We start from the raw sequence: 17167 nt of genomic DNA, 5'->3' as shown, positions 1-17167 counted from the left end.
GAGAGAGACCGGCCGAAGGAGAGAGAGAGCCGAGAGAAGGAGAGAGAGGAAGAGAGCGACGAAGTGAGCGATGAGGGTGAGGTCACGGAGGAGGAGGAAACTCAACCAACAGCAAGCCACCGAGACCCGAAACCATTTCTAGCGCGCGCGTCTCAGCCGAGAAGACAAGGACGCCGTGAGCCGCCGAGGACGCAGGATCGAGAGGAGATGCCGGAAAATGAGGCTGAGAGCACTGGAGGGTTGATTTCACAGCCATAAAGATAAGTCCAGATTGCTACAAGGATAGCAGCGAGCGTAAGGATAATACGTGGACGAAGTTACGTGAAGTAAAGAAATGACTCTTTTTGTTGAAAGAGAAGGATTCGAGATTCGAAAGAATCGTATCCAGGTAAGTAGAAACATTTCAACTGTATCACAAAAACAATGTGTTGTGTGTGTTGCTTATGTGCTTGCATTTACATGATATGATATGTGATGGTTGCATTTATTGCATTTTCATTCATGTGCATCTCATCTAAAAATGGAAAAGAGTTTTACGAGAAACGAGGTTTTTCGAAAGAAGGATGTGTGTTGTGGATCATCCATGAATGGTTGGGTAACTCCTAGGATCGAGGAGTTAGCTACAACTTCGCGAGATAGGATCGGTCTCACGAAGGATCGGGTCATTTGAATGTTATGGGAACCTTATGACTTCAAAGAGCGGACCATATGTAGTACTGGGTACCTTATGGTCACGTCGGACCATTTGAATAGTGCTAGGCACCTTATGGTTGCGACCTCCGGGCTGTATGTCATAGTGTTGGGCACCTTACAACTGCGGCGTTAGTCATACATGTATGTCAGAGGACCTTAGTGAACTGTTTACAACACACACCTTGCACGCAATTAAGAAGAGATTTAAGAAGAGGAAAAGATGAGAAAATCTTGCTTGAGTTTTAAGATGAAAATCATATCATATGCATTGTTTCTGCTTACTGGGCGTTAGTGTTGTCAATGGTGCCCACAAGAAGAGTAGTAGTGTCTATTTATGTACATTTGATGTCATATAGTCTTACGAAGACTCTTGCTTGTAATTGCTTATTCATCAATATAAAGTTGAAACGTTCATTCAATCTTCCTTGTTTGAAGCTTTATGATAAAACCTTAGTCTTTAGTCCATAAACAAACTAAACAACTTACGAAGAGACAAATGTAGATTTGCATGAACAAACTCTTCGTAGTTTGCTTAAAACGATATATTCGCAATCTTAGGGTCAAAGGACTATTGACCTCAGTATAATTGTTAGAAGAATCTATGATGTCTGGTTATGAGGCATTGAGAGTTGGGGACTCTATAGTTCTTCTAGGTATCTTCCGAAGGTACTGAATTGACCAGTGCACTTCTAGAGACAAGATAAGAACAAACCATTTAACCTCTTATGTCTCGAAGTCACTATGTATGAATTGCATCATGCTTACCTTAATCCTGAAATGAGACATGTCATTTCACACCTTAGTATTCTCATTTGAGAAAGTCAGAGTTCGGACTCACTATGTGATTCCGAACATGGCCTATTGGTGAAGTACTAAGTTGTGAGTATGTCATGAGTAACTTTTTGAAGTTCTCATAGATATGGAATTCATGTACAAGATTGCTGAAATGCAATGTATGTCACCTCATGCTTTGTTGCTTAGAGTGTGAATAAATGAACTGGCCAGTGTCCAAATTGAGTCCTGACTCTTTTGGATGAAACAATGTGACTTGTTAGCTCCTCGTCAATACATTGTTTCTAACTTATTCACAAGCGACAAAGGAGTTGAGGAAATAACAGCTAGAAGGGTAAAATGGTAATTTAGTAAATCCCGACTAGCTTATGACATTCATGAAGGGTAAACATAGATAATATTCAGTGGATCCACTCATTATAATTAGGTCGAATTCTTGAGTAGAAAACAAATTCATTTGAACCTAGAGATTTTCAGTGTCAACTCTTTAGTGGAGTCAGTTGGCATTAAGCTAAACTTGGAAAAGGTTTGTGAACTTTTGAGTCCAAGTGTTTAGCTCAAGCTTTGTTCATTTGGGTCCATGAGGTCACTGTCACGAATCACATCAATAGGAATAGTTAAACTGGAAGCTAAGTCAAAACAAGAACGAAAATTGTCAAAAGGGTATTTTTGTCTTTTGAGACATAGGATGAAATGAATGTCAATAAATTTTTTGACAAGGTCATTTGATGACATGCATCACTCGGCCAATACTAGTCTTATTGGGCCTTGTGGATTAATTTCATTTCATAAGAATTTTATTGAAAATTCTTAATGGGCATTTCTCATGTTGTCATGAACAAATGAAGAAGCTTCTAGAAGCTCCTTCTAGAGACATGTTGGGCGCCCAACATACCTAAGGAAAGAGAGTTTATTTTGTGCATAAATGTATTTAGATACTTGCCAAAAGAAAAAGAGGAAACAAATTTGCATATGCATGCATAAGGGAATCGGCCATGTTGAGAGAAAAGGCAAGCCTTGAACAAAATAGGAAACAAATCAAGGCTTCTAGAAGCCTTGTGTTGGCCGAGTGTCTCAAAGGGAAAAAGAGGAAATTGGCTCATAAATATGTGATATTCTATAGAAGAGGAAACTACCTTATTGAAGGTGAGACCTCTCCTATAAATAGGAGCCTCATTTCCTCACATTTCATTCATCCAAGTTTAAGAGATTTGAGAGTGTTGTCAATGGTGCCCACAAGAAGAGTAGTAGTGTCTATTTATGTACATTTGATGTCATATAGTCTTACGAAGACTCTTGCTTGTAATTGCCTATCTATTCATTAATAAAGTTGAAACGTTCATTCATTCTTTCTTTGTTTGAAGCTTTATGATAAAACCTTAGTCTTTTAGTCCATAAACAAACTTAACAACTTACGAAGAGACAAATGTAGATTTGCATGAACAAACTCTTCGTAGTTTGCTTAAAACGATATATTCGCAATCTTAGGGTCAAAGGACTATTGACCTCAGTATGATTGTTAGAAGAATCTATGATGTCTGGTTATGAGGCATTAAGAGTTGGAGACTCTATAGTTCTTCTAGGTATCTTCCGAAGGTACTGAATTGACCAGTGCACTTCTAGAGACAATATAAGAACAAACCATTTAACCTCTTATGTCTCGAAGTCACTATGTATGAATTACATCATGCTTACCTTAATCCTGAAATGAGACATGCCATTTCACACCTTAGTATTCTCATTTGAGAAAGTCAAAGTTCGGACTCACTATGTGATTCCGAACAAGGCCTATTGGTGAAGTACTAAGTTGTGAGTCTGTCATGAGTAACTTTGTGAAGTTCTCATAGATATGGAATTCATGTACAAGATTGCTGAAATGCAATGTATGTCACCTCATGCTTTGTTCCTTGGAGTGTGAATAAATGAACTGGCCAGTCTCCAAATTGAGTCCTGACTCTTTTGGATGAAACAATGTGACTTGTTAGCTCCTCATCGATATATTGTTTCTAACTTATTCACAAGCGACAAAGGAGTTGAGGAAATAACAGCTAGAAGGGTAAAATGGTAATTTAGTAAATCCCGACTAGCTGATGACATTCATGAAGGGTAAACATAGATAATATTCAGTGGATCCGCTCATTATAATTAGGTCGAATTCTTGAGTAGAAAACAAATTCATTTGAACCGAGAGATTTTCAGTGTCAGCTCTTTAGTGGAGTCAGTTGGCATTAAGCTAAACTTGGAAAAGGTTTGTGAACTTTTGAGTCCAAGTGTTTAGCTCAAGCTTTGTTCATTTGGGTCCATGAGGTCACTGTCACGAATCACATCGATAGGAATTGTTAAACTGGAAGCTAAGTCAAAACAAGAACGAAAATTGTCAAAAGGGTAATTTTGTCTTTTGAGACATAAGATGAAATGAATGTCAATAAATTTTTTGACAAGTTCATTTGATGACTTGATGTCACTCGGCCATAACTTGATTATTGGGCCTCGTGAATTAATTTCATTTCATAAGAATTTTATTGAAAATTCTTAATGGGCCTTTTTCATGTTGTCATGAACAAGTGGAAAAGCTTCTAGAAGGCCTTTCTAGATAAGTTATAGGCGCCCAAATACCCAAGAAACAAGAGAGAATATTTTGTGCATAAATGTATGAAGATACTTTCCAAAAGAAAAAGAGGAAACAAATTTCCTCTAAGGGAAATAAGAGGTAGGCGCCCAACACAAGTGAGATGCAAGGCAAGGAACAAAAAAGGAAACAAATCCAAGGCTTAATGAAGCCCACCTTGGCCGAGTGCATCATAGAGGAAAAGAGGAAATTGGCTCATGAATATGTGATATTCTATAGAAGAGGAAACTACCTTATTGAAGGTAAGACCTCTCCTATAAATAGGAGCCTCATTCTTCTCATTTTTCTCATTCCACATAAGTTAGAGATTGAGAGCTTCTCTCTCTAGACCTTGTGGTGGCCGAACTCCTCTCTCTCTCTCTTTCTAGTTTATTTTCGATTTTTCTTGTTTTGGCACCTAGGTCCTCACTCGACCTAGTGTTTAGCTCTGCGACTTCAAGACTCGTTCTTAAGTCGTAGTGTTTAAAAGTGCCCACTCACTGATTCCTTCTTTTCGAGTGATTTAGTGATAGAAACTTTCGTGGTTGCTCGAGGTGCCGAGGAAAGAAAGAGAGACGTGCTGCGAGGGGAGACGAGCGTTGCAAACTTTCCACAAGCTTCTTCAAAGTTCAAGCTTCAAGAAAGGTTAGTAAACTTCTAGCTCATATTGGTTTTTTTAATTACATGTACTTGCACTTGTCTATGTTAGTAAAAACTGTTTTACTTGTAAAAGAAAATTTTTAAAATTCCGCCGCTTACCGAAGCGTTAATTATTTTCTCAAACCCTAGATCGATTCCAACAGAGAGACTCTCTCTCTAGAACTTGTGGCCGAAAATCCTCTCTCTCTCTCTCTAGTTTATTTTCGATTTTTCTTGTCTTGGCACCTAGGTCCTCACTCGACCTAGTGTTTAGCTCTGCGACTTCAAGACTTGTTCTTAAGTCGTAGTGTTTAAAAGTGCCCACTCACTGATTCCTTTTATTTCGAGTGATTTAGTGATAGAAACTATCGTGGTTGCTCGAGGTGCCAAGGAAAGAAAGAGAGACGTGCTGCGAGGGGAGACGAGCGTTGCAAACTTTCCAAAAGCTTCTTCAAGGTTCAAGCTTCAAGAAAGGTCATTAAACTCTTAGCTCATATTGATTTTTAATTACATGTACTTGCTTCTTTGTCTAGGTTAGTAAAAACTGTTTTTACTTGAAAAGAAATTTTTTAAAATTCCGTCGCTTCCCGAAGCGTTTAATCTTTTTCTTAAACCCTAGATCAATTCCAACAGTTAGCTCATTCGTTTTTGTGATACAGGTGAGGAATGTGAATAAAAGATGTTTATATGACAGCGGGTTGACTGGCGACCGCTCCCACGTAGACGAGACTTCGTATATGGGCTATCTTGACCTGATGGGTCTTCTAATAAGAAATAGTGTTGAATATTATATGCTTTTATATTATTATTGAAATGCGTTATATGATTGTTGAGTAGAAGAATGTCACCACGCCGGGTCGTTTATCTCTGTGTTATAAAAAAAATACCGCAAGTTTTCACTTTAAAATAAACGACTCATCGGGGCGTGACAGCCCCGACTATCCGGAGATGGAGATGGTGAGTGGGTCAAGCTCTCTTCAAGGAGCGACTCTTTATCACATGCGCTCGGGAGCGCAAGAAAGATTTTTTGGTCCGGGTAGCGTTATCGAGGTTGCTAATGTTCTCAGAACGCGCGGGTGGTTGATTACTCATCTTTACCCAAGTCTGAGAAAGTTGAGCTTTCAAAAGAAAAGAAAAAGATGATTAGAAAGGATCCTGGGATGTGTAAGTCGGGAAGTCCCCTCCTTCTAGCGCCAAAATGTTGTCGCACAAAAAAGAACATCGAGCGGTTTGACCCAGGGTCGGACCAAGTGGCCACACCCGAGCCAAGTGTGTGGACTCGAAAGTCTCGAGATATGGTTCCTCCAGTCGGAGGCGTTCTCTGAGGAGAGAATGGGCTGAATGGGGGGTGTGACTGCAGTTCTTATGAGCTACTAACGTACCCGAGCACAACAAGATCAAGTCATAACGTAGTTAAATGCGTATGTGCTTATGCTTTTTGAGGCGCGGAACCTGGAGGGTGTGCTCGACAGAGGAGACGGAGCATGGAAGAATCCTCAGCGACGTCTCAAGACTCTAGAATCGAGTTACCCGAGAGAACATGTGTGTTTTCTATTGGAGATGAGGGAGATTCTCAGTAGAGAATTACGGACGCAGCCATGTGCGTTCGAGATGAAGGAGATTCTCAGTAGAGAATCCCAGGCGCAGCTGTGTGCGGGAGATTAAGCTGTCGATCAGAGGAAATCGTGCGCAGAAAGTCTCAGGCAATATTTCAGAACTTTGAGAGCGAGTAATCTTGAGGAAGAATAAATTTCTCTCTCTCCCTCATTAAAAAAGGGTATTTATAGTTGATGTAGAGGCCAAGGAGGGCCTTTGGATGCATATCGGGAGGGCACCACGAATTTTGGGCGCGCTCACTGATTCTGAGCGTGAATTGATTCTTAGCGCGCATGGAGCACGCAGGCACACGGCATGACCGTGTACTGTTGCGCCGCTCCTAGTGCATGGCATGGTGCGCCATGGCTTATGCGCGCCGCGCACGCACCGAGCCCGCGCTGGTGACCTATACTTCGTGTGTGAGCTTGGGCTCGGTCTTTCGGGCCATCTTGTGTGGGCCTTAGCCTTTACATGCCTTGATGGGTTTTTAGTGACCCAGTCTGTTGGGCCTTAGAATTCGGAATTCCATGCAAGTCGCGTGGAATTTAATTTTTTGCGTTTTTCGAGAATGACCGACAACTAGAGATATTTAAACAAGAAAAATCAAAGTTAAGCTCGAAAGAATAAACAAAAAACGTGCGGCCATCCATTGTACACGTGTGAAAGAAGAGAAAATGAGAAAGAACAAGAATGGGAGCGGGAATGAAGACAAAAAGCAAGAGAATTAATTAAATAAGGGGCATGAAAAGGAAAAAGGGAAACTCCTTGTTTCATCCTCTCTCACGCGAGTGGCCGAGAAAGAGGAAACCATGAGTTTCCTCTTTCCCATTTTTCCAGCCTCCATTGGCTGGCGCACCAAAAAAATGAAACTGGCCTAGAATTTCTAAAGAAAAAATGAAAAAATACGTGAAAAATAAAAAAAAAAGACAAAGGAACAAACCTCGAACGACCTAAAGAGACGAAGCAAACGAGTTTATACATTTGTTCTCGGTTTAAGATAATCCAGACACACAATTATCCACCAAGCCAATGCAACAAATCAAGCATGAATATCCGATGAGTTGAGGTATTAAAAGAGCTGTTATGCTTGTTCCATTGACTACTAAGAAGGCATCATGAAACGGGCTGAAGATCCCGTCAGAGAATTATTGAACAAGCCCATGACCACAAATGGCCGGCCTGTGGCACGCAACAGGAAACCTGGCCCGCCCGAGCAACACGGCTAGCCCAAGGCTCATAGTCGGTCACCATGCTATCCTAGAAGACATGCCTGCTCTAGGAGTCACAGTCGGTTACCCTAGGCTTATTGCCACAGGACCGAGTCAGCTCTTGGCCACTCGACCGGCCGATCAGGTTGTTTGTCACATGGCCGGGCCGGCTCGTAGTCTACCGGCCAGCCTCCTTGTCACATGACCTATGCCTCCATGCCTCCCAACGTAAGGCCGAGGGGTCCCCATGGCCCCTCAGAATCTATAAATATCCATCTCCATGAGGGAAAGGTAACAAAATTTTTTACACCCGAATCTCTGTCAAATTCATTTCTCGTTGAGATCCTTCTCTCGAGATTTTTTACGCTCCGAACACAATCACACAAATTATGAGCGTCGGAGCGCGCGCCAGAGGCACTACGTCCACGCCTTTTAGCTCAAGTGTTCTATTTTTCTTTGGAACACTCAAACATAGCTCGAGCGACCTCATAGATGGTGCGAACTTAGAATAAAACGACAAGTCCTACAAACAGAGCATGGATTGGAGATTCTCGTAACAATTTTGCCTTAGTGTGGTCACATGGTCCGGCCCTAGATCGAATAACTTTGATTTTAAGTATTGATCCATTTTCGAGCATAAACACAACAACGATGAGCAAATTGACATACCTCGGTGTATCTTCCACTAAACCAGAAAATTAGCATTCCTATTGTAAAAAAAATGGTAAGAAGAGGCAAAATAATTTTAGGATATTACCTCAGCCTCTGGAGCGGAAACTAGTAGAGCTAAACAATTAGGTGATTTAGCATATTACCTTTACCAAAGAGTTAGTTTGGATGACCTAAGTATTCAAAATCGAGTATTGAAACACCCGTGGACAATAATAGAAATATTCTTTGCCGAAACCCTAAATTTCTCAAATCCATCACCAATTACCCCAAATCGAGTAACAAAACAAACTCTTTGCAACAAAATTGTTGGATTAAGACATAGAAGGGGAAAAAACTGTTACCAAAGAAGTTGGATTGGTCTAAAACGGTCGTATACAATTCTAAGACATTAAAGCATAAGGACTTGAGATTAATTAATATCTTAATAAATATAATATTTATGTTGCTGTATTTTTAAAATATTTGGTTTAACTAATAGCTTTTTAAAAAAATTTAGAAAGATAAATTATTTAAAACGGTTTATAATCAGTCTAAACTGGATCAAATTGGCTTCGCCCGATTTAGTTTGTTTTCTAAAACGATGGCGTTGGTTTGAAAACTTTTTCAGGAATTGCTTTGTTTTGTTTTTGTGGATAGAGAGATGAGAGAGAAAGGTCTAACAATATATATATATATATATATATATATATATATATATATATATATATATATATATATACGAATTATGTGTAAGCAGAAGAAATATGTCGCACACAATATAGAACGAATGTGTTCGACAACTTATTCTTACATAGGTGATAGATAATAATTAATAGTGCGGTAAAGAAATGCATAAGGAATGGTAACGCAGTTCGGTGTAATGTCACCTTGGGGGACTCTCAGCCTAGTAGAAATGAATTCACTAAAATAATAAGTAGTCAATAGTACAACCAATGACTTACATGAACAACACCCGACTCAAAGCCAATTTACTATTACTACCCGTGAATACCTAAATAGAACTTCCCCTGAATATGAGACCCCTCTCAATTCCACTCTTCAAACACACTCTCGATGTTTGGTTGCCTTCAATATCAACGCTCGTGAGTACTTCAATCACGCAATCACAAACTCAAACTCTCTCAAACAGTCAGATCTCTAGGAAAGTGTTTAGAGATTTACACCACACGAATCAAACAATTAGCTTCTTAGTCCGCCAGTCTTGCACGTCTAAGAACCCTAAAAGTTTGATGTGTGCGTCAAGAGCTAATATGGGAGAAGCGCACGGCTTTTATAGTAGTCAAACAAGGCAGGAGAACAATCTAGGATTTACTTACCCATATACGCGTGAAGATCCATCGAGTAAAGACTCCCGCAAAGCATTCTGGTAAATCAAGAAACTTTCTAGAAATAAAGACTACGCTCAGAGTGCAAGATGTCTCAACATATCATGGAACATGTTAACCGATATCTTTCCAAAACAACTTGCATAAAAAATAATGCCAACACAAATGTAACAATAATATATATATATATATATATATATATATATATAAACTTTACCCTCGATGACATATGTTTGGTAACATTGGCTCATTGTGAGATCTCCAATTATTGAAGGCATGGGCTCATTCTCCGGATACAGGGATATGTCATCATTATGGAAGTTTAAAGGATTTCCTTGTAATTTGTAGTTAAACGTGCAATGAAATTAATTATATGTATGAGTGAAAAATAATATATATATATATATATATATATATATATATATATAAACTTTAGAACTTGGTATTGTAAACTGTAAATAGAAGAACTAGTTAAAAACAAAGCGAGTGGGAATTTTTCTGTATTATAAAAATATAAGGCGCTTACGAAGCATATAAAATATATGAATTGTTGATTTATTTTAGACTAGAAATAAATCATTGTAAATGGAAGAACTAGTTAACAAGTTAAATTAATAAGAAACAAAAGGGTGATTATCTTTATAAACTTGTTAAACATTTAGTATATATAATTTATGAATAGGGGCCATCATCACATTATCTTTGTTTAAATTTTCAAAAAACGAAGATAATAAAAAAAAATGGCCATGTCATGTGCAGTAATGATGTATAATTGAGAGACCACTGTTTGTATTCCTATAAATATCGTCCTCTCCTCTATAATTCTTCATAGAAAAATACAGTTGTCTCTTCTACAGAACTTTTTGGTCAAATTCTTTGTGTTTTTGCTTTTATAGATTTGTCAAGATGATCATTGGTGGTATTGGTAAGGTTGTGGGCAAAGGCATTGGTACGATCGTGGACACAGTCACTGGTCAACATGCCGGGAAGAAGATCAAAGGGACTGTGATTCTGATGAAGAGCACTGTGCTTGACTTCAACGACTTTGGTGCTTCGGTGTTTGACCGTCTCAGCGAGTTTCTCGGCCAAGGAGTGTCTCTCCAACTTGTCAGTGCTGTTCACGCTGACTCTGGTAACATTTCTCATCTCTATTATTATGTATGTCCCGTCCTTTCCTTTCCATAAGCTTGACTTCTCTGTAGTAATAATTTTTTCATATTCCTGCATATCATGATAAGATAAAGCTTTAATATTATAATCGAAGTTATATGTACTTACTATATAACCACACTGTTTAAGATGATCCAGATAATACGACGTCGATCTGAGCAATGATATTTCATGGCTAAGATTTCCTCGATTAATTAATATATAGGTCAATATTTAAATTTTCTTTGCCTTTTGTCCGTATATCAACAGGACGCATATTTATTGTTACCGACACCTATTTTCCTCTTGTAATTAATAGAATTAAAGTCAAAGAAAAACGAGATCTCTGGTGGTTTCCCTTGTTAGTAATTTGAATATAGATTTACTATATATATATATATATATATATATATATATATACTGATCGACGTGTCGGAACATATATCTAACGCTATCCTATGAAATCTGAAATTACAAATCATTATAAAGGGAAACAATATAGTATTTTATTTATTTTATATAATGCTTCTTATATGTATGTTATGTTTGAGTTGCAAAATATTATATGTATGTTTGAGTTGCAAATTATAAACCATGGAATTGTATATTACAGCCGCCTAGTATATATCCTCATTTGTTATTCATAACGTGTAGCTTCGGAAAGATATTCCTTTCTTGCTGTGAGGAACAACTATGGATTCTCTTTATTAAGGCAAAACAAAACTATTCTCTTTATTAAGGCAAAACAAAACTATCATTGTTATACATAAATACAATACCGCACTTGTCTTACACTACTAAAGTATGAAGACATAATTTTAATCATTTGTTGTTTTTATTTTTATTTTCATTCTCTCCTTTTTTTTTCCTTTTCTGTCCGGGTATTTGTTTTCAACTTTTTATTAAATGGAAACAGGGTCTTTTTAATCATAATAAAAAAAAAACACAGAGTCCTTTCTGCAATAACTAAATAGAATAGGATTTCTACAGAAGATTAATTAGTTTTACGAGCATCTAGTTATTGATTTTTTTTTACTCATTTGTTTAAGACAATAAATATGCCATACATACGCCTGGTTTCATTTAAATATCCAACCCGTAGATAAGGGGAAAAAAATACGAATAATTAGATATAATCAAGTAAATCAACGAAAATAATAAACAGTTTTTTCGTTATATATTTTAGGAAAATAACACAGCAACTCTAGTCTAGGGACAAATAATAAACAATTTTTCTTATATATTTTCGGAAATTAGATATAATCAAGCAAATTTACTCACATTGCTTTTAATGTCTCAATAAATTACCGAATCGTCATTTACAATTAAATTTGTATCATGTTTCTTAAAACAATGATTCTAGAATTGTTTAAGAAAGGCTAGCTGCGAGTTAGTAAGCACCTTTACCAGAATGACAAGTTTAGTTTGAGTCATCGCGAAAATAAAATTAAAAATAAAAATACTAATTATAATAAAAAATAAAAAAAAGATTGATTCCATATTTTTACGCTACAGCTCCAAATAATTTAATTACCAATATGATTATGAAACATTGACAAAGGTATCTAAAAGCTCTAAAACCCCATATCAATATTGTAACACGGCAATATATTGACCAATTAACAAATGTGTTGTAGAGAACGCGTTGAAAGGGAAGGTGGGAAAGAAAGCATACCTGGAGAATTGGATCACAACGCTGACATCACTGACCGCCGGCGAGTCAGCGTTTGAGGTGACCTTCGACTATGAAGAATCGGTCGGAGTTCCAGGGGCGATCATAGTGAAGAACAACCACACCAATGAGTTCTTCCTCAAAAGCATCACTCTTGAAGATTTCCCCGATCAAGGCAAAATGCACTTCGACTGCAATTCATGGGTCTACCCCGCCTTCAGATATGGCTATGATCGCATTTTCTTCCTTAACAAGGTACCTCGTCTTTACCTCTATAGCTAGCTGTCTATATTTATAACATGTTGTTATTCAGTCTTAAGTAATTCATAATAAAAAAAATATACACACATATTTTAAAGTTAAATGTTTAGTTATTAATGCTTTACATCTGTTATAGCTCAATGTGTAAAAATTTTCAACAAAAGTTATTTTAAAATATATATTGCATGAATACATTTCATCGGTGTCAATTTTTTTCTAATGGAGAGTTTTGCGTTGGCACAAATTCATTAAAAATGATGGTCGGATCACAAGTTGCAAATTTCTCTAGAGTTAGCAAACATAGTAAATTTTTTAAAAGATGTGACCACATTAACATTCGTACCCAGAACTCTTCTTAATTCATTGATTCGTTGTTATAAAATGCATTTTTGGTAAAAGCATAAACATAAATATACATAATAATGTAAATAAACTAAACCTTCTGTCTTAGAGCAAAGAAGAAAAGAGTACTGTCGATGGTGAAAGTTTGTTGTACATTTGCATAACAGCATCAGTATATTATCATCATAAAATACTGTATTATTATTATATTACCAGGTACAGCATTATAGATTGAATATATAGAGGGAGCTAAATGTACAATTTATGTGTATGTACGCGCGCGATTAATGCATGAACTTAATAGATGGTTTGAATGGAAAATCAGTATACTTTCTCATCACGAATTTAGGACTGAATTTCTAATTCATATAACACAAGTAAAAAGATACTAAGGTAATATCATTTTTAAATAAAAAGAAATTGAACGACAAAAAAACAAACTTATTATGCACATAACCAATTATTTTCAAAAAATTAAAAAAATAGCCAACTTAAACGTTTGATATTGCTAAATAGTCAAGGTTTGGTAAATATTAAGTAAATAGCCATAAATGATGACGTGGCTTAATATGACAGTGGCTATTTACTTGATATTTACGTTTGTAAATATATAAAAATGGCTATTTACCTACTATTTACCAAACCTTGCCTATTTAGCAATTCTCAACGTTTAAGTTGGCTATTTTGCTAAATTACCCTTATTTTTTTGGTGCAGTCTTACATTCCGAGCGAGACCCCAGCACCGCTGATGTACTACAGGCAGCAAGAGCTGAAGAACCTGAGAGGCAATGGGACCGGAGAGCGCAAAGAGTGGGACCGGGTCTATGACTACGACTTTTACAACGACCTTGGCGACCCCGACAAGGGCTCAGAATACGTCCGTCAGACCCTGGGAGGCTCGGCCGAGTTCCCTTACCCCCGCAGAGGACGCACCGGAAGACCCCCCACTAAGACCGATCCCACGTGCGAGAGCCGCATGTTCATCCTGAACAGTCTGAGCGTGTACGTGCCGCGTGACGAGCGGTTCGGGCATTTGAAGATGTCGGACTTTCTGGCGTACGGTCTCATTTCGCTGAGTCAAGCCATCAAGCCAGCTCTCATGGGCTTCCTCGACGGGACCGAGGACTGGGACAGCATGCAAGAGATTTACAACTTGTACGAAGGGGGGTTCAAGTTGCCGGCCGGGGTGCTGGACCTCATCAGGAAGAATGTCCCGTTCGAGATGCTCAAGGAGATCTTCCGTACAGATGGGGAACAGTTCCTCAAATTCCCTACGCCCCACGTCATCAAAGGTACACTAATGCTCGGAAGCTAATGTGATTCGCACGCATTCATATCTGATATGTTCATTCGGGTGGTGCAGAGACAAAGAGTGCGTGGAGGACCGACGAAGAGTTTGGACGAGAAATGCTGGCTGGAGTCAACCCCGTCATCATCAAACTCCTCACGGTATTTATACTTTGAAAAGTTTTTTTTTTTTTTTTTTTTTTTTCACTTGACAAAATCAGAATTGGTGAAAATTATAACGAGGAGAAACGAACTGCAAAGGGAATACCGTAAAATTTCGGAGTTTATCTACCACCTTAACTCAAAATGTGTAATTTGTGTAGGAATTCCCTCCGACAAGCAAGCTGGACCAGAGCGTGTACGGCGACCAAATCAGCAAGATCACGGAACAAGACGTCGAGAAGGGGTTGGAAGGGAAGAATGTGTTCGAAGCTCTGTACGGGAACAAGCTGTTCATATTGGACCACCACGACCCACTGATGCCATACCTGAGGAGGATCAACACAACCAACTCGAAGATCTACGCCACCCGAACCATCCTTTTCCTCAAAGACGACGGAACTCTGAAGCCCGTGGCCATCGAGCTCAGCCTCCCACACCCTGACGGTGATCAACACGGCGCAGTGAGCGAAATCTACACCCCGGCTGAGGAAGGCCCTGAGGCCACCGTGTGGCAGCTGGCAAAAGCCTATGTGGCGGTCAACGACTCAGGGGTCCACCAGCTGATCAGTCATTGGTTGAATACCCATGCGGTGTTGGAGCCGTTTGTGATAGCGTCAAACAGGCAGCTGAGTGCGGTCCACCCGGTGTACAAGCTGTTGTACCCGCACTTCAGAGACACCATGAACATCAACGCCCTCGCCAGGCAAACCCTAATCAATGCCAAAGGAATTCTCGAGCTTACTGTCTTTCCCGAGAGATACGCCATGGAAATGTCCGCTGTCCTCTACCAGGGTTGGGTCTTTACTGACCAAGGACTCCCCAAAGACCTCCTAAACAGGTACGCCTCTTGTGCTCCTAAAAAGAATAATAAAATAAAAAATAAAATCAGCAACTAAACAACCAGTACCTAACAATCACAAGACGAATCTAATTTCATCTTTCTTGAGCAATTAGTCTTTGAGCTATTACACAGGTGCCATATTAACCACTAATTAATTTTCTGAGCAAAATGGTTATCAAGCTATTGATTCGTTTAAGAACTATTATTATTTTTTTAAAAATATATAACCTTGGTAACTTAAAAACATATTTCTCAACTTAAACATAGATAAATTTATTAATTAAATTATATAATCTAACCATAGAGTTTATATATTAAATTGTTGTTTTGCAGGGGCGTGGCAGTGGAGGACTCAACCACCCCGCACGGAGTGCGCCTGCTGATAGAGGACTACCCGTATGCAGTTGACGGGCTCGAGATATGGTCGGCCATCAAATCCTGGGTCGACGAGTACACCTCTTTCTACTACAAGACCGACGAGGCGGTCCAAAAGGACATCGAGCTTCAAGGATGGTGGAAGGAGGTCCGAGAAGTGGGCCATGGTGACAAGAAGGATGCGCCGTGGTGGCCGAAGATGCAGACCCGCAGGGAGCTTGTTGACTCAGTCACCACCATCATATGGATCGCATCGGCTCTCCACGCGGCCGTCAACTTCGGGCAGTACCCTTACGCTGGGTTCGTCCCAAACCGGCCCACCGTGAGCCGGAGGTTCATGCCAAAGAAGGGAACACCAGAGTACGCGGAGCTCGAGTCCGACCCCGAGACCGCGTTTCTGAAGACCATCACCGCAGAGCTCCAGACCCTCCTCGGGATCTCCCTCATCGAGATCCTCTCCAAGCATGCCTCCGACGAGCTCTACCTCGGGCAGAGGGCCAGTGCCCACTGGACTGCTGAGGCTGACCCCATCCAGGCATTCGAGCGCTTCGGGAAGAAGCTCTCTGTGATCGAGGACAACATCCTCAAGAGGAACAACGATCCGGGGCTCAAGAACCGGGCCGGCCCGGTCAAGTTCCCCTACACTTTGCTCAGTCCAACTAGCGATCCAGGCCTCACTTCCAAGGGCATCCCAAACAGCATCTCCATCTGAATCAGCTCACCACTCTTGATCTCTGCTTGAATTGTGATGTTTTAATGAGACCTGTGTAATAAGTTTTACCTATGTGAGGAATAATAAGTGGGGGGGGTGGGCGGGGGGGAGAGAATTAGCACTATCTTGCCGTCTAGGGGGAACACTCTCCGAGAGGTGATTTAATATTATGATGTAATAAGAAGGGGTAGGAAGGCTAGGAAATACTCAGTTGAGTATTAAATTAGTACTTCATACTCTAGGAGAGCACAGACCCCTCTCCAAGGGTCAGGTGGCTCTCTGAACTGTCATGTATTATTAACAGCAATTTCCTTCTTTCTCCTCCTATATTTTGTGTCAGTTTATTAAAACATTACATGTTCTTACAGCGGTATCATAGCAGAGATCCTTACATGGCTGCAAACAAGCATCAACAGAATCACTGCCATCAAGATTTGTACTGAGCCGGTCTGTCACCAATTAGATAGTGCATACGTCCGTTCGAGTACCTTAGGCTCCGTTTGGAACCCGGAAAATAGGAGGGAAAGGAAAATTGAAATCCCTCGTATTTTACTTAGGTTGTTTGGATTGAAGAAAACAGAGTGGGAAAAAAAATATAATGGAAAATGCGAGGAAAAGTTTATAACTAAAATGAGGATTTCAGTTTCCTTCAAAAATCAAATGGAAAATGAGAATCTCTCCAAATTTATCTACGAGAGGATCACATTTGTGTGTCTCGTCTAGGGACCGAGCCAGAAAAGCTCAATAGGGGGACTTATTTGAAAAAAAAAATATTTATAGGAGCTAATTAAAAAAAATTCATGGTAAAAATGAGTTTTTTTTTTTTTTTTTTA

The 17167-nt window shown here is 39.3% G+C and overlaps 1 protein-coding gene across 1 annotated transcript; it reads left to right on the top strand.

The window, feature by feature from the left end:
• The first annotated feature begins 10337 nt into the window (after window positions 1–10337).
• Window positions 10338–16661, top strand: LOC149380737 (putative linoleate 9S-lipoxygenase 5). The gene is made up of 6 exons (XM_089630742.1): window positions 10338–10665; window positions 12320–12609; window positions 13673–14249; window positions 14321–14406; window positions 14568–15244; window positions 15581–16661. Exons 1-6 carry the CDS (start codon window positions 10440–10442, stop codon window positions 16332–16334), a joined length of 2610 nt encoding a protein of 869 aa, XP_089486868.1. The 5' UTR covers window positions 10338–10439; the 3' UTR covers window positions 16335–16661.
• Window positions 16662–17167: the final 506 nt, after the last annotated feature.

Source organism: Urtica dioica, chromosome 11 (assembly GCF_054948205.1).
Source record: "Urtica dioica subsp. dioica isolate 48M chromosome 11, U.dioica_male_clone48M_v1_H2, whole genome shotgun sequence".
Lineage (NCBI taxonomy): Eukaryota > Viridiplantae > Streptophyta > Magnoliopsida > Rosales > Urticaceae > Urtica > Urtica dioica.
This window is presented reverse-complemented; position numbering and strand designations above follow the sequence as displayed.